This window comes from Galeopterus variegatus, unplaced genomic scaffold (assembly GCF_000696425.1).
Source record: "Galeopterus variegatus unplaced genomic scaffold, G_variegatus-3.0.2 Scaffold5336, whole genome shotgun sequence".
In the NCBI taxonomy this organism is placed as follows: domain Eukaryota; kingdom Metazoa; phylum Chordata; class Mammalia; order Dermoptera; family Cynocephalidae; genus Galeopterus; species Galeopterus variegatus.
The window spans coordinates 106,255-125,354 of record NW_007731447.1 but is presented as its reverse complement, the minus strand read 5'-3'; the positions used below and the strand labels follow the sequence as shown (position 1 = coordinate 125,354).

At 38.5% G+C, this 19,100-nt stretch overlaps 1 protein-coding gene across 1 annotated transcript in view; it reads right to left on the bottom strand.

The window, feature by feature from the left end:
- The window catches only part of MTM1 (myotubularin 1), an 84,501-nt gene that overhangs the window by 19,820 nt on the left and 45,581 nt on the right, over positions 1 to 19,100 (bottom strand). The window contains exons 6-9 of the mRNA XM_008589267.1: positions 13,290 to 13,373; positions 10,939 to 11,088; positions 6,806 to 6,994; positions 2,647 to 2,832 (exon numbers count right to left, since the gene is read on the bottom strand). Coding sequence (XP_008587489.1) covers positions 2,647 to 2,832; positions 6,806 to 6,994; positions 10,939 to 11,088; positions 13,290 to 13,373 — 609 coding nt within the window. The remainder of the gene's footprint in view (positions 1 to 2,646; positions 2,833 to 6,805; positions 6,995 to 10,938; positions 11,089 to 13,289; positions 13,374 to 19,100) is intronic.

Here is a 19,100-nt window from a genome sequence, read left to right as displayed (position 1 = left end):
GTAGTCCTATTACTCAGAAATAAGTGTTAACACGTCAGTGGATACCTTTCTAAACTTCTCTGTAGACATCATTTTCCTTTACTTGGTACTTTTGAAGTCCTTTTCACTTTTCTACAATGAGCATTTCCTCATGTTATTAGATACTGCATTACATGATTGATTGCATAGTATTTCATTACATAGATATAACTTTTATTGTACAGTTAGGTTGTTTCCAATGTTTTCCTACTATTATAAACATCCTAGAATATCCATCTTTTCAGAGCTGATTATTTTCTTTAAAAAACACCTTAAGTGAATCTTTTCTTTGTCTAAAAACTAGGCTGACGCTTCCCATGACTTGAAAAGCCCTTCTCACAATCATAAGATTTTCAACCCTTCCTCCTTCCTTTAACTATCTTTTCAAAAGAATAGTCTATATTCACCGCCTCTATTTTCTCAACTCTCACTCCACCCCATCACTAACCACCCATGAAGGTCTACCTTCCGAGGTCATCAAGGACCTCCCTAATAAACTTCTTTCAAATACCACTTACCCCTTTCTTCTTAGACCCCTTCTTTACATTCCAATATCCTCCTTTGACCTCCCAGTTTCTCTCTTATGCCTTCTTCACTGAGCTTCAGTTCTCACCTCCTGTCCTGAATACAAACATGGCCAATGCTCCATTCAAAGTCCTCTGATCTCCCCCCGCCCCATCCTCTCTCGGCAACCACATTAAAGGGCTCGGCTTAAGTTTGTTGCTGGCAGGTAGATGGCCTACCCCAAATGCATGGTGTTTCTCTTGACCCAGGTCCTGATCAGAACTACCCTCCACCTGCAAATGGTGGCATCATTTTCTTAGTTAGCCAGGCTCACTCTCCTGGCATCATCCTCCATTTCTTTAGATACTGCATCTAGCTAATCGTCAAGTACCACGGGCCCTTCTTTAAAAACATCTTGTATCTGTCCCTGTCATATCCCCCCACCCTCTCACTGGCAGCATTCTAATCTAGGCCATTACTAACCCCCATCTTTGCACTCTTGAAATGGTTCTGTTTTCTCTGGCTTCATGTTCTTCCCTCTCCTATCTATTCTATAAGCTGCCAGAACATTTCCCTAAACTACCCTGCTATTCCAAAACCTCTGGAGGATCCCCGCAGCTTAATTTAAGTCAAGGCCCCTGACCACCTGCTTCTCCTAGATCTTGAAATTAGCCTGCAACTGCAGAAATACTCACTCTTCTTAAGTCAGTCTCACCTATGCCTATTTCTGGGCTTTTGTGTAGGCTGTCCTCTTTCTCTAGAATAGATTCCCCCAACCCTCCACTTTCTTGAAGAAACAGATCAAGTCCCACTGAATCCCTAGAGCTTGTTCTTTCCACCAACTTTGCTATGAAGGCCCACTTGGTACTTAACTCACGGTACCTCAGAGTATTATGCTTCTTTGTACACATACACACCATACACACCATCTCTTCAACCATATCTGACTCTCCTTAAAGGCAGGAAATGTGTCTTATACCTTTTTCCCATTCACAGGGTCTAATAAGATATTCTGCATGTAAAAAGTATGCAAAATCCTTTTTTTAAAAAATAAAACTTTTTATTTTAGAATAGTTTTGGATTTACAGAAAAGTTGTAAAGGTACTATAGAAAATTCTCATTGTTCAACCCAGTTTCCCCTCTTACAAGGGTATTTCAAGAAATTTGTGGAAAAATAGAATTAAAAAAATAATATGAGTCTTTCCATGAACTTTTTGAAATACCTTCATATTGTAATATTATAATACATTTGTCATAACTATGGCATGTCACATCATATGGTACATTTGTCACAACCATTATTGATACATTATTAACTTATTAATAAACTTATCATTGACTGATAAAGCCCATACTTTATTTGGATTTCCTTAGTTTTTACCTAACATCCTTTTTCTATTCCAATATCCCATCTAAGATACTACATTACATTAAGTTGTCACAATTCATTTTTGAGGATAAAGAATCCAAAAAAATGAAAGTCAGACAGGCAAAATACTATTGCTATCAAGTTGGAAAATATAATTTGACTAGAGAACAATCAATCTATCTTAATAACCCACCTATTTAAAGTTGGCTTAAGCTTGTTTGTTTACAGAACTAAGTGGCTTCTAAAAGTGCTAGTTCCCTCAGATAGCTTCAAGTGCTTGGACTTTTACTTTTAAAAGAGTGGAGGATTTTTAATGCCTTTATCAGGAAGAAGGATTGAACATAATAAAAACACAAAACCCATTCTTTAAAATAAGTCAATTTCAGATTATTTAAAAAAAAAAAAACCCAACCTCTATGTAGGTCTATGGGGCTCATACCCAGTAATGGTTAAATAATAAATTGAATACCCTAAATAAACCTGCAAGAAAGACCAAACTACTTACTACTGACAAGATGGAAAGAAACATGTTCACAAACTCTAAAAATATTCTGCAATGATGTTGTAAAATCTTTAATTTAGGTAAGAAAATTACAAAGAAACACAAAACTGTCAAATGTAGGGTCCTCTCCTACAAATAGTTTATCTCTCAGTGTTCAATTTTTAAAAATTTAAGAAATTAAATAAATTCCTGTTCCACTAAATAATTCATTTCTTTTGTATATACGCAAATCTTTTAAAAAATATATACTTGCCTTGATATGTTCTAACCAATGTGTAGACTCCAGACTGGACAACCAATGAGATTCTTCTACATTAGGATAAACAATGTCTTTCACTTTTTTTAAAGATTCCCGCATAACATGGATATTATGAATGTCTAAGAAGAAAAGCTCGGTGTTATGATATGCATCATCACTTTCATATCCTCCTCCTGTTGCCTAAGAAACAACAAGACATACAAACAATCAGTTGGGGCTTTCTAGTTCATCAGTAACTTACAGAAATATTTCAAAAGCTATTTGTCCTCCAAGTCTCAACCCCAAACCCTCCAATTTACACAAATAATTGATATGACTTGACTTCCTGTCAACACTAAGCCTCAACAACATTAGTCATACTTTAAGCTAGAAAAAAGATGGAAGGGTGGCAATTTCCTGGAGAATCTATTTGAGAGAAAAAAATCATTTTCAAAATGCTCTATAATTACTAGACCTTTTTCTGGATCTGGAAAGGCAAGAGCAGGTTCTGAAAGGTCCTCGTCCTCCATCAATTTTATAGCTATAACAGTACTCTTCGGTGGGGAGGCAGCCACATTGAGGTGGGTTAGGCACACCTAGCTTCGTGGCAGCAATCACCCAGGGCACGATGCATTAGAGGAAAACTACAGGCTTTGGAGTCGGACAGAATCAGGCTGATAGCTCAACTCTGGCCTCTCTTGGCCATGTGATCTGGGGCAAAGCACTTAACTTCTCTGAGCCCCAATATCCCCTCCTGTGAAATAGGGGCTGATACTACCTAGGTCTCACAGGATTAAAGAAGCCAGGCTCTATTATAACGGCTAACACCAGCCACCACTGATCAGCCACTGTGATGTCCCAAGTACTGTGATTCTTGCTTCACGTAACTTTCTCTATTACAGCAGTATCACAAGATGGGCATTACTATCCCCATTTTGCAAATGAGAAAACTGAAACTCAGAGATGCTATTTAACTATCACCAAAGTCATGCAGGTAATAAGTGGGATTTAAGTCTAGTCTGTCTTCAAAGCCCAAACCTTTTCTATTACACCATGACTATCTCTCTGCTATGCGAAAGGCAAAGCCAAAGCACTCTACGTAGTGGGCCCTCAAAGAAGAAAAGGCATCAAGAGGAGATGAGGTGGCTGCCACCTACTGCAGCACCTGCAAATATTAACTTGCCAGCACAGGCTTTGGTTCACCTCCAGGGCATGGTGAAGAGTGCCCGCTTTCCACACTGACAAAAAGAGATGCTATGGTTTTGTTTTGGAACCTGGTTACATTCTGCTTAAATGCTTTGAAATGTCATGGGCCACAGGCCCTTTAAGAAAAAGTTCAGCAGTGTTGAGACTTGCAAGGAAAGCAACGTTATACTAGCTTCAGAATGCCTGTAGGAAAAGGACAGGGAAACACCTGCTTGGGACCAAAGAGGAAAGGAGAAGTCAACAGACAAATGTGCCCTCGGTTACGATGTGCCTCCTTTCTTTTCACTTGTAACAATGGAAGGAATATAAGCTCAGAGCCAGGGATAGAAGGGCTACAGCAACCTCAGGGTTTTTCTGGGGTCAGTCACAGACAAGGTTTCCTGCAATAGAAACAAGGCTACCCCTTGAACTTCAAACCTGGAGACTTATGTGACAAGCCAGAGGCCTTGGTCTCCAAAGACTCTAGGCAAAAAAATATATTCAGGCAGGCAGAAATATTTCTTTAAATCTTGCTCTAAATAGCATCAGTAGTAAGCAGACAGTAAATTTTCACTTTGTTGTTTTGAAAACGTTATTAGCTAATAAATAGCCAAACAAATGGGCCACCTTCCCCTCTTCTTCGTTATCCATGCCTTGGGGAAGAACAGAGGTGCTCCTGTCCACCTGGCAGTCACTTTTGCAAACTACAGGTACAGGGCCTGGGAGGAAATAGCCAGCTTATGTTGCGCTAGATCTGCAAGCCTATAATGCAATGACACATGTCACCTTCTCACAGACAAATGACCTGCTTCTCTGCACATGTGTTTTTTAAATAGTTACGGTGATTTTCAAAGAGATTCTTGACATTGAAGTTCCTTTCATAAATAAATGAAAATGATATGTGAAAGAATAAAAGGAAAAATACACTTATTACTCACTGCCAAAGTTTCTGGCAAAAACGGACATTAATACAGTCATGCTTTAATTCATCATGGTGTACTGCCACAAAAATAGAAGCAGCTTCGTGCTAGATCTTACCAACCCCTGGGTTTTGTTTGTTTAATTTAAAATGATGTGATGCTGCTTGTTACATCTGGGGCTGTAAATTTCTAAATATCCACAAGGGAGGAACAATTAGGTCCAAAGAGAACAGAAGTCAGAAAGGGTAAAAATCAATTAGTCAAGCACAAATCGAGTTCCCAAAAGTTCAAATTCTCCATTACTAGTTACTTTTGAAGGCTTATTCTCGGTTTTCCTTTATTCAACAAAAAAGAATAATTCAGATTACCTAGTACACGATGTAAAGGTCCAAGGGCCTGTTGCTATGGATATAGACGACTGGCGGAGAGAAACAGCCAAGGGAGGAGGGGAACATGAGAGAGGTTTTAAATGAATGACACAGAGATCTTTAAAGCTTAGACTTTTTTCCTTAATATTTTCCTTTCCTTGATTCCTACGAGGACTAGAAATAGAGGCTTATTTCCTGAGTGTTAAAAAGGCATTCAAGAATTCTATTGCTATAATGAGCTTTAGAGTTAATATAATTAAGGTATTCATTTCATATATTTGAATATTTTAAAATATTCTTTCTACATACTCATTTTAACGTTACATCATATCCATTTCATACTAAATATGTACATGGAAATATTGCATTTCATACATGTATTCACTCTGAATTATATATGAAGGACGATAGGAATAGAAATATATAAAATTAAGGATAATCCAAGAGCATATTTAGGTTTAGATTTCCTAAATGTTTTATTTATAATTCCTAATTTGCTTATCCATTTAACTTCCTGATTGCTTTACATATAATCTTAAAATTATTTCTAAACAACCCACTGTGGTAACAAATAGCTGGTCTGAGAGCATGTGTGGGTGAGGGGGTGGCCCGGGATCATACGTGTAGGACAGATGCTCCATGTGCAAAACACAAAGAGCTGGGCCCCATTAGCCGAGCCCCACACGCGCACAGTCTCACACACCCTAGACGGGACAGACATCACAAAGTCCATTTAGGAAGCCGCTGCATCTATTTGAACTGCTCAAAGACTTGTTTTGCTTTCAGGTTCTTGTCTTGTGGTCTAAATAAGTGAAGATGCCAGATAAATGACCTCAGAATAAACAAAGTATTAAAGATGATGAAATTTAAGCTCACAGCTAATGAGAGGCAATCAATCTGAAAGGCGGAATGGGAGTGAGCAACTCGGGGCAGGCCCACTGTGAGCACTTGGAAGTGACACTGGTAATGAAGGGAGCAGAAGAAAACAACAAAGGAGAAATACAACGTGCAACACGTATCAGTTCAGGGCCATTTAGTGTAGGGGCAAACAGCCTCCCACCTTGCAGCAGCTTGTGCAGGCCATATAGTCACTGATGTTCATAACGATGGCCCTGATGAGCTGTAAGTGCATCACTCATATTTTGCTTAAGAAGGCAAAAGGAAAATTGAGACAGACTTCTTCGAAAACATTAAACTTTTGTGTATATGTGTGAGACTGAAAAATCCACATACATGGATCTACTAATTTCTTAAATTATCTTTATAAACAAGAATATACATTTACGAGTATACAGGGGTATGGGGGAGAAAGTGTTTGGGTAAGGCTACAGATTTAGGATTTTAATAATTACAGTTTCCCACAACTCCTTACAGATGCCTCAATAGTGGATACAATGAGAGTGGTCATCCACAGCCAAAAGAGCTCCAGAGAGATTTGAACTTTTGCCTAAGATTCTGGCCAAAAGTCAAGTTCATTACAGTTCTAGATGTGACTTTATCTAAAGTTTATTTTCATTTCATTTTAATGTATTCAACTTTTGTTTAAGATAAGTTTTGTGACTGAACCTACTTTCTATGTAAGAGAACTAGTTTTCTTCAGTATTAAACCCATGCATTGATATACCACGACAGAAACATTCACAGAAAACACAGCACTCCATATGTAAGCTAAGTTTCCATCATGTCATTACAGGCACTCACCTTGTTGGCCACTGCATTTACACTGGGTCTTGCATCATAGATTGTGAGTTTAGAAATTTGTCTATTAGTCTCCCTGATAACATCGAGATATTTCTCATCATCTTTATTTCGTTTACCACTCATACCAACAAGAGGCTGACTGCAACGCATGATGACGGTCTTGTTTTCTGGATGAATCCATGACAGCACCTGTGATTAGTTCAGAAAGTTTAAGCTATCAAGAAACCAAGTTTAAAGAAAACAAAGTTATAAAAAATAAAGCACTAACATGAAGAAGTGAATCTGATTGTGCTGAAACTGGATACTTTTTAACCTGCGATTTCACTGTGCACAGAAGCACACATTTAACAATTATGACTACTTAGAAACACTTAGAACAACCAATTGTTTTACTGGCCTTTTCTTAATTTGCACCACATCTAAGAGAAATTAAATGTTTGCCTTAAAAAAGTTATATCGCTTAAATAGAAAGCTTCTGATATTATTTTAATTCTGTAGCTTGCATTGGGTTTGTTATCATATAGAAACAGCTTTAACAAAAAGTGAGCAGTAAAGGAAGTCATCCCTGGTTCAATACGTTTCCCATAATACCAGCTCACATCTACAGGTCATTTTGCCAACAGTCTCAACTCTAGAACCTAATACAGGAGGGAAGAAAACCCAAGGGAAGCAAAAGAAATCTCGAAACAGCCCAGAGAGCTGCCAGTCCCCACAGTGAAGCGTGGCCACCTGATGCTGCAGAGAGCTCATCAGCCTTTCCTCAGAATTGGGCTGCTCTGATCGAACCCACAAGTCTACCACACTTGATACCTGGCTTTCCAGCTCACAGCCCGTGAGAAACAACAGAAATAAAGGGTAGCTAATAATGTAATATGCCACAAACTACAGGATTGTACACTTGAGATGGGCAATTGTTTGATTTGCAAAGTAGGTCTCCATAAAACTGTTAAAGAGAAAGGGAGCTGGGGAGGAGGAGCTGGGGAGGTGCAGCGTGGTAGGTGACAATGTAGGCTTTGGGGTCGGTGCCATCTCTGCCACGGCTCTAACCTCAGGCACTTAACTCACAGCCTCTCTGGCTTCCCTTTTCCCCTTCATCAAATGGGTAGAACAACGTCATCTCCCAGGGCTGCTGGGAAGACTGAAGAAAGATGCCTGTAACGTACGCAATAAACGCTGGCTCAGGCTGGCTTCTAGAGGCGGGCCCAGCAGCCGGTAAACTCAGATACCAAAACTACAAAATGCAGATACAAGAACTGAAGAAGCATAACCGTCTGGACTCACTTCATTTAAGACCAAACACCCTGACGTCTATGAAGTCACCCCCCAATGATGGCAAAGGACAAACACTGATGTTTATAAAAATTGATGTTTATAATAATGAGAATGTGTTATTGAGGAAAGATTATACAATATAAGAATCCACGTTCATTCTCAGAATATCTGAGTCCTTGCACCATGCTAGATACCAACTGAAAACACCATTGTAGCCCCTGCCTCAGAGCCCAAAGTCTCAGAACTGGGAAGCCTTGGGAACAGCACTAGCCTCCCTAACCCTCCGCCTTCTAATCTGCAACAGGGACACGAGCCCTGCCGTCGAGAGACAGAAAAGACACAAGATCACTTTTATAAGAGCAAATTGCTACACATACAAAAGATTTATTATTTGAGATGCTCATCAAGTTTTAAATTTCAATTGGGCTATATGCAAGAGAACTTCTGCCAATGCCCCCTTCTCCCATCCCTCTTCTCTCTGTGATGCCAGGTTAGGAAATGTGGCTCTTAAGAGTTGTTTTGCCTCCTAATTTCTTTTTTTTTGGTGGGGATTCTTACTACCTTTTGAAAAGGATGCTTGTTATAGAACCAAATGGGTACAAATCATGCTTACTTAATATCAACAATGAGTGCTTTTAAAGCACATGATACTCTATTATGTTATTCTTATTAAAATTGATATCTAGAAGTCATTGATAATTAAGGATGTACACAAAAATTTAGCCACCAAAAGATGTTTATCACAGCACTGTTTATAATAGCAAAAGATTAAAAAACCTAGACGTCTCACAGTACAAAACTGATTAAATAAATCATGGTACATCCACACTGGCACATGAGCAGACCATTATTTATCAATGTGGGAAGTTATTTATAAGATATTGTTAGGTAGAAATAGTAGACTGAGACACAAATTATAGAATAATTTCATTTTTTTTCCAACTATATATGCATGCATAGAAGGAAGTCTGGAAGAATATATACCAAAATGTTAACACTGGTTCTCACTAGGTGGCAGATTCCTTTTTGCTTGCCAGTATTTTCTAAAATGAACATGTATTTCTTATATGTTAAAGACTTCCATAAAATTAAGACAAACCTTTTTGAGAACAAAGGAATATGTATCCATTAATGGGAACATTAATGCATGTGGATTATTTCGTTACCCAATGATATTTTATTATCCTTTGTATCTTATTTATATACAAAATAAGATCTCTTTCTCATCAATTCTATTTGTGTTTTTATATGGGCTTTTATAAAAAGAACTGACTACGAAATATTAATGATTTCACATTAAAGGCACATACATTTTCTGGGTGTAAGCAAAGCTCTAAGACATACAGTCAAGAGTCAGGTGGTTAGAAAGTGTACTGGAAAGAGCATATTCCCACACTCAATAATATGTAATAGTAGATTATCTATAAATATACAGAGGTGATGAACATAAATGCAAATTGGTGGCCATTACAAAGTAAAAAGATTCAATAGAAATGGTTAAATAAATTAAAAGTTAGGAAATTCTATTTGCTCTATAGCGGACTGTTGTTTATTGAGAATAACAAGGACTACTGGGTCAAGACAGAAGGCTGTGCACTGTGGACTGGGCTCAGTTCTTTCATTCCCTCTCCTGCCCCATATCCCATGGAATTGGCAAACATACACATACACACATCTTTGTTCAATAAATATGGACTGGATGAATGAGTGAACACCACCAATCCATGCTACCCTAGCCCAGTTCTCCTTGAGGGCAAGGCATGTGTTAGCAAGACAGCTGGCCAGGGTAGGGGTGCAGTCTACGGCTACAGTACAGAAAAACATGTCCAAGCAGAGCACAAGAGGACGGAACTTGTAACCTTTGCTTCTTTAGCACCGTGTTCTAGCAAATGAGTTAAAGAACATACTTTCAAGTACAATAAATACCATGAAGATATGAATGGACACTATTAGAGAAGCAAGTGAATTTGAAGTTACAATTCATATTAGGCTGATGGTATATAAAAGTTTCTCACAAATGTCCTTTTAAGGACAAGAATGTCTAGACTTGAAAGTTAAAGGCAAGCTGACATTAAATCTTAATTTCTTCAACCTTTGTTTTCCTACTAATTTGAAGGAAAAACCCAATGTACTTATTATGACAGACTCTGAAAATTAACAGAGGAAAAAAGCAATCTCTAAATTTTTAGTTGATAAAATTTATGTACAGAGTAGACAGTATGACATATCCATAAATATTTAAGGGTAAAAAGAGAACTCTGTGAGCCAGGTTCAATGATACTGTAAGTGTACTGTCTGGAATAATCTGTACTTGATTCCAGTTTGATAATAGCATTGAGGCAGCCTGCAAACGTGCCGAGGATGAGCTCCTCCTGATAAGAGTGCACATAAAAGCTTACACCTATACGTTCTACAGCAGAAGACAGTGTGTTCTCGCTGCCAGCATCAATCACCTGACATTTATCAAGAACTTATCATACATCAGGTATCGTGCCACTGAGATGAAAACTACAAAGAGCCTGTCCTTCCTTCCTTCCTTCCTTCCTTCCTTCCTTCCTTCCTTCCTTCCTTCCTTCCTTCCTTCCTCCCAGCACTTGGTCCATGTATGACAGCATTCCTTGTACCCTCTCTTGGATAGAGCTGTTTATTTGCATTTGTTCTCTGTCCCTGATGGCAAGCTCCCAGAAGGCAGGTGTTCTCTTCTTCTTTTCTCATTTGGCATGGTGCTTTGCACTCAGAAGCCACCAGATAATGACTGGTTGGAATGAAATTTCAAAAAGAGTGTTTCTCTAAATTGCTTGACTATTGTTCTTATAGAATGAAAGGCACTCTTTGAGAGAAACATTAATCTCAGTACTCACTGGAATTCGATTTCGGGATCTAAAAGTTGCAACTCGCCTGAGGTCCTCATCGGAGGCATGATATGGAACCACCAAAAGAGCAGGGTAAGTATCACAGAGTTCATAGCACTTATTAATAAAACTTATTCTCCAATGGTGATTGGGCAAGCCCTGCAGGAAAAAAGGAAGTCCAAGTCAGTATCACATGACTTCATCTCTGGATTTGGCCTTGGGCCTCTGTTCTTTCTTCTAGTAATATATGTGCACATGCCTCTTTGACGACAGGGTGATGACGGCCTACCTATTTGTAATAGTAAGGTGTCAAATCAGTCATTCAGACAACATAAGAACACAAGACAAAACACTGGTGGTTTCCACAATTCTAAACTATCTTTTGCAAATACAGATTCTCTTGAATTTGCAATCTTTATTTGGTGTCAACATATTCTTTACTACTCATAAATAAAGATAAACCCAAGTTCATCCCCCACCCATGCACCCCTCCCACCTCAAAGAAAAGTACCTCGTGTAATCTTAATCTGTGTCTAATTGAGGGTAGAAAAGAGATCAGGCAACTTCCTCTCCCTGCTCAAAAGAGAGTAAATGCTTCAGTCTGTTCCAAAATAGAAGGTGGCAAAGGTCACGAAGAAAATCACAGAGGGGAAGTAAAGGAAAACCCCTCTGGGGAGGCTCATTTCGCCACCTCCGATGAGTTTTTTAAATCAAGTTGTTCAGGATCAATGGTTGCCCTACAGGTTGTGTGAGAAATACAGTCATTTGCATTTTAAGCAGACTGATAATGTGACAGTAAGACACAGAAGACAACTCCCATCCTATCATCTACCCACAAAATTGTATCTAGGACGCACAAGATCCAGAGGTGGTGGAATATTCTCTCCCCATACTCACAAATGCACAAATACACACATGAAAGTGAGCTATGTGGGTGTTTGCTTTGGGGACAGACATTGTACCTTTTCTTTAGGTCTGGCCCTATAGACCACGGACCAAACAGATGTTGAGTCTGATGCTGAGTCCAATTAGAGAGTTATAAGTCCCATCAGAAAGTTATAAGAAAAAAAGATTGAATATAATGGCAGTCTAGAACAAAATACCTTCAACAGTTCATATATGCATGCAATCTTAATAACAGGAACTGTTTTGTTTCAAGCTAGAAGCTTTGAACTAAAAAAAAAAGTCTTAATATAATCAATAATACCCCCAAAATAAGGTAAAAATATTTGTATACATAATGTTACAAGGTCTCCAAAACATGCAAAATGTTTTAATGGTCCTTCTCCCACCTTAGCTAGTCCGAAACAGGTCATTAAAATGAAAGGTGTAGACAGCCTTTGGAACCTCAACAGTCTAAACCTGATTTATGGAAGCGATAAGATATACTACCTCACACATGTGCTCTAGAGCTAAACTCCTGCACCCAAATTCCAGAGCATCAAATCTGCTTATGAACATGCAAACCATTGATCAAGACTGAAAAAGGAAATCAACCTGGGTTCTTGGTGGTGGAGGTGGTGGCAAGAAGGTTCTTCTCAAGTTTAGGATTCTGCAATTTTACTTTACTTTCACTACCTTTTCATATAAAGCAACTGGGCTTGATTTGATTGTCAAAGTTCATTCAACAAAATTTCCTAATTAAGAGCTTTGTGGAACAATTATAAAAAATTCCATCACAAAACTCCTAGATCTCCTATAGATTTGGTTATACCAGAGATCAAATTGTGGCTCTTGTTACATAATAGGATCTTCTTCACAAAAATGCTACAAGAGACCTTTGTCCCTGAACAAGCAATATTATACCAAGCCTTTTGCCTTTATTATAGCAAATAAATATGCATGTAAGTGAAGTTTACATAAAATAGCAGTAAAGGCAATTATAATAGACGCTCATCAAAGTTTTCTTGGAGAAGATATCATTACGGGAAAACATTTCTAATTCATTTGAATCTGCAAACCAGAATGAATATAATTTAAATCTAACTGCCAGTAATAGGTAAGCTCCCAAATAAACAAATAGCAACCTCAACTCCTAAAAAGTATGGTATAAGAAGTTTGACTTTTCTAGACCCCAAGTATTTGATTCATTTCATAAACAACACAAAACTGAAGGAATTAGAATTTAGCCATCCAGCCTTCAAAGCAGCTTGAATATGGCTTTGGAATGAGCTTCTAAGTTACACAGTGATAGATAGATAGATGGAATGAGCTACATTACACAAGATGTAGGTAATACCACTGCCATTAAAAAGATATTTAGGAAGGTTGTTGATTCTTAGAGGCATGACCAATGACATACTGTCACTATGCATATTTGAAATTTACCACATACCAGACAGCAGTATCTACTGACTTACCTGTCTTCTGTATTCTTCAACTGGATTATAAACCATCCATCCATCCAAGTTAAACTTTTCTTCATTTAAAAATGCAAATAATGGCTAGAAAAGGCAAATAAAATAAAATAAAATAAAGTCCAGTGCAAAAAAGCTGTCTACTAATAGCACATTGTTTGATTTCTTAGAAAATAAATTTCACCAGATTTGCCAGCCATGAAATGACAGCCAAAACCAAGACTTATAACGAAGAAACAACAGTGGAAAAGTTCAGACTTACATTAACTTCTGTACTGAGTAAAACTTTTGAAACCTCAAAGCTCAATTTTCTTTGGCTATAACATCTCTTAATTTTTTAAAATGGTGCCACACACACACACATACACACACACATTTTCAGGCCAAAAAATGCCCATCAATTTTAAATATTAGCAATCAATCGGGTAAAAGGCACTAAAGAAAAAGAAGAGAGATAATTCAGGAATGATTATTAAACGTGCACCTGTTTTAAAAGGGAACAATGCCACATTCATCTATTTGAAAAAAGAAAGGGCATTAGGAAAACTCTTAATTAGCTGTTCTCTGTGAATTCTGAATCAATGCCCTGGTCTCCATGAAACGACAAGACTCAGACCTCTCATCTCTTCTCTACCCATGCTCACTCTTGAGGTGCTACTGATGAATTTTATGGCTTCAAATATCACCCACATTCCAGTGACTACTAAATATCTGTTGCTCTCCAGCACCCCCTGTGAACGCAACTTGGCTATCCAAGTGCTGTTCTACAACCCCACAGACTGCCTAAGAGGTATCTGGAGAACTGTGAAGTTAACACATCCAAAGCCAAACCCTTTATTCCCCCTGACCAACCCTGCTGTTTCCAGTCTCCCCACTTCAGTAAATGATAGCCCTGTCCTAGTTGTCTGAGCCGAAAATCTTGGAGCCATCCCTGTTACCTCAGGCTACCACCCTGGTCCAAGTCTTCAACATCTTTTACTTGGCTTATTACGAGAACCTCCTAGCTGCTGCCCTGCTTTCATCTTTATGCTTCTAAAGTCAGAGTAACAATGTCACAACGTAAGTCAGATCAAGTCATTCCTTTGCCCCAAATCCTCCTGTGGCTTTCTATCTCGCTTGAGTAAAAGTTCGTGGCTGTTTGCCATCCGGCCACCTCCCTGGCCATGTCTCTGCTCTCAGCCTCACTCACTCCACTCCAGCCACACTGGCCTCCTGTGCCATTCCGTAAAACACCAAGCACATGCTAGTCTCAGGGCCTTTGCACCTGCTATTCCATCTGTCAGGAATCCCTTTCCCTCATGGCTTCCTCTTACTTCTCCTGTCTCTTTGATCGAATGTAAGTTTAACCAGTAAGTCCTCCCTGTTTTATTTCCCCCATCACTCATGACCATTTGACATATTATATATGTGCTTGTTTACTGCTGGACCTCCACTGTCTTCTCCCCTAGAATCTGGGCTCCATGAAGGCAGACATTTGCTTTGTTCATATCCTCTATTCCCAGTAACTAAAACAGCGCCTGGTCTATGGTAGGCAGAGGACGTACCTGTTGACAATGAAAACGTGAAGCCCAAACAGCCCCTGCAACAGCTGCCATCTCTGGAGGTGCTGTGTCTGGGCACTTTTCTTCTAGGTATCTCCCTCCTCACCCATTTTCCTCTATTATCAGCCTATTGCTTTGAATACCAGTGTTCCCTCCTCTACATTAGAGACATTCAGCAACACTTTTCTGTATTTGAATGGCAAAAGGTTGAAGGTTAAAACTGATCAAGAACATGCTCTCCAGTTTGTCTTCTCAAACTTTCCCGAGCATGCAGCATCCTCAGCAGGTCTCAACTCTGACAGCACTAGGCCTGAGTGCTGTGTTTTCATTCCGTGACGGACAGCGCTCCAGCCGTGCATTAGTGGTAACACTGATCCAGCTAAGCCATTCACCGAGGCTCTAGCCTGACACTGAATCCACAGCAATGCTTAATTATTCAGTACCACTGGGGAAGATAAGTGATTCCTGTTAACTCAAGTTTAATGCAAAGACAGAGGGACTTGTGAAAATAGCACTAAAATGTTTGTGCACTTCTTTAGCCATAAGCAGTCTATGGAACATACCTAACCATTACCTTGGTGATACATCACTGCTTTGAACATGTGATACTACACTAGTCACTATCTGGTACAGGTAAATACTCAATATTGCTGAATGCTGCGCTGTCGACTAGTTGTAGGTGGCAGATGCTTTCAGACATAAGGCTATAATGTCACTGACTTTAGAAAAAAACCTAGAATCCGCTTTCTTGAAATAAGTTCCTGACCTCAAAATGGCTTTTGTTCATTCGTTTGTTTTCAGTTATTCGTGTCTTTCCCATGAAGCTCAAGTGAATATGGTAGCCTTAGAAAAAAATCCTAAATCAAAGGCCCAGATAAAGCTTTCTCTCCATAAAAATCATCACGTCTAGTAATGCTATCTTTAACTTCTTGAACTTGCCAGCAGCATTTGCAACATAAATTACTATTTCTTAATCATTAATATTAAAGCACCTTCTTTTTTTGCTCCAAGTATTCTCTTGTATTTTATGTAAAAATTAGTGATAAGTGTAACATAAGTTTACAAAATTGTTATCAGAAGACAAAAAGCTACATAGCCCAAACCAAAATTATCTCCATAATTTCCTCAATCTGATTTAAGAGAACTCAAATATAAGCAACATAAGTTGTTTTGCCATGAGTATGGGAATGCAACAATATTCTCATGGTAGTTCTATATCAGGTGGCTTTTCTCAGGTAATCACTTCTACAATGACACTGCACATTATGAATAATGTCCAGGATCAGTCAATGAACTGGCATCTTTTCTCCCAGAAAATGCCTAGGAGAACTCAGTGACAGCAACAGCTCCCACTTTACTCTTGATGCTAAGAGCCAGGCTTGGATCCCAAATATTTTAGGAAAATTTATGAATCAAATAACAGCCAAATATTTCTCATCATGAAATACATAGCAACAATGTAATACTGCATTGGATCTTAGGTTGGAAAAGACCAGGTACTTAAACCAATATTTTCACCATCCAAATAAATTAGCTTACAATTACACAAAAACATTTTTTAAAAAGCATTACTGGTTAGTGTTTACGTTTTGTTTTTCTTTAAAAACTAAGTTTTCCATAAACAACTTGGCTCGACTAAAAGCAAGTGTTCTAAAAAAACCAATGTTGACATTTTCTTAAGTTGAATGTACCAGGACTTTCCAGATATTTTCATTTTTCCTTTAAGATTCAGATAAGAGAACAAAGCAAGAATTTTAAAATACAAGCTCGCAGTAGAATAACATAAAGATGGATTACTACAAAAAACAAAATTACTAAGCATTAAAGCAAGGATAACAAAACCTATTCATCTGTACCTTATTATGAAAAAGTATAAAATTCCCTACAAGTGGTAGCTTGTCACAAGCCTAATTAAAGCTCCTGTCTGAAAATTGTTAAAACCTAAAGTTAATGAGTTACATGTTTTGAGGCTTTTAGCTGTCATTTATTTTCTCTTCCAGATGATGCATTTTTTTAAGGCCTTGAGTTTTTCGTAATTTATTAATGGGTTGACATAATTTTCAAAAATTATTCTGAAATATAACCTTGGGTCTATTTTGACCCTAAATTTGGGAAATCAAAGTCACATGTTTCTTTTTTTTTTTTTTTTTTTGTCAATATACACTGTATATGATTATTATGGCCCGTCACCGACACCTCCCTCCCTCCTCCCTCTCTCCCCTCCCCCCCAAGAATGTCCTTTCCGTTTGCTTGTTGTAACAACTTCATGGAAGTATAGTTGTTATATCTTCTTCCCCACCCCCCAAAGTGATATACAAATTTAATGCAATCCCCATCAAAATTCCTATGACATTTCTCACAGAAATGGAAAGAACTATACAGTTATTTATCTGGAATAACAAAAGACCACGAATAGCCAAAGCAACGCTGAGCAAAAAAAATAAAGCTGGAGGTATTACTCTACCTGACTTTAAACTATACTACAAAGCTATAATAACCAAAACAGCATGGTATTGGTATAATAACAGAGACTCTGATCAATGGAATAGAATAGAGCACCCTGAAATCAACCCACGCACTTACTGCCATTTGATCTTCGACAAAGGCATCAAGTCTATTCACTGGGGTCGGGACTCTCTCTTCAGCAAAGGGTGCTGGGATAACTGGTTATCCATTTGCAGGAGATTGAAACTAGACCCATATCTCTCACCTTGTACTAAAATCAACTCAAAATGGATTAAGGATTTAAATATACACCCCGAAACAATAAAACTTATTAAAGAAAACATAGGAGAAACCCTTCAGCAAATAGGGCTGGGCACAGACTTCATGAATATGACCCCAAAAGCACGGGCAACCAAAGGAAAAATAAACAAATGGGACTATATCAAAGTCACATGTTTCTAGAGTATTTCCCAGTCCAGCATACTCTTCATTAAGCAGGGAGTCTTGTTTGCTAAATGGGTCCACTCCATAGCCTGTCCAAGCACTGATTTCTTTTCTTGCCTATGAAAACTCGAGAATGATTCAGCCCTAATTTAGCAAAGCCTTAGACAGAGATGGTGTTTTGCCAAGTGTTAGCTTTCAGTTGATGCTTCAATAAGCCCTACAAGGTTTTCTTCTGGGGCATGATCCTTATTCAGGGCTCTGCCTCTGAGTAGGGGTGGGATGGACTGGGGTGGGCTGCTTTTTCAAGATGCCAATTGATGCCTGTGCCCCATCTCATCCTTCTGAAACAGAATCTCTAGGGGGTGACTTCCCTACTTCCCTGATCCTAGAAGGGCCATATGGAATACACCAGAACACTTAGGAATCTAGCCTAGGGTGCTATGAGGTCAAGCTATTTGGGGAAATGGCTTACTTTTTAAAAAAAAGTTATTTTGAAATAATTATAGATTCACAGGAAGTGAATCTTCAGCCAGACTCTCCCTATGTTAACATCTTGTATAACTGGAGTACAATATCGAAACCAGGAAACTGACATCAGAAAATATACATTCTTAAATGCCCACCCCTGGCTTCCTCAAGTGAGTGGGTCTTCCTTTATTTTGCTCTGTATTAGTATTTGGGCATTTCATCAATTCAGACCCCTATTAGTCAAGAGATACCATGCATGGAGACTTAAAAAAGCAACCATGTGCATTTTTTTCTGGATTAAAAATAGCACAATGTAACATCTGAAAAATGTTAAAGGACAAAGTTGAGATGAAAATCTTTGATTTCACACTAGGGATAAAAACAGCTCTGCACAGAGAATATAACTTGTCATTTTAATTTAGCTACATTTATCGCTGTTGTGTCCTGTGGGGGAAAACTCCGAAATGATGACAGATTTTAGCTTTCACTTAATTAGTCATTATTTTTAAATGGCACCTATATAAAGATGCACTGATTTGCTTAGTACATCTATATTGAATTTTTGTGGTTACATAGCAGAATCTACCAACGTTGAGCGATTCCTGAGTTTTGTACGAGGAGGGAGCACTGTCGAGGGCTCAGGAGCGCTCCATCTTGTGAAGCCCCTTCACAGAAAGCCTGTTCCCTGAAGACATGCCGTGTGGTGTCTCAGAACTGGGTGTTGGAAAGCCACATTGGAAAAATGCAGTACCACTTCAAATGGAAGATATTTACAGAAGCAAATAATTTTCATAGTATTCAGGGGGATAAATTGATGAGCTATGGACATTTAAAAAGTGCTTTCAGATGCACCCACAATGGCACAGTCATCAATGGATGCGATTTTCAGAAAGATCAGTCCCTTTGAATGTAGCAA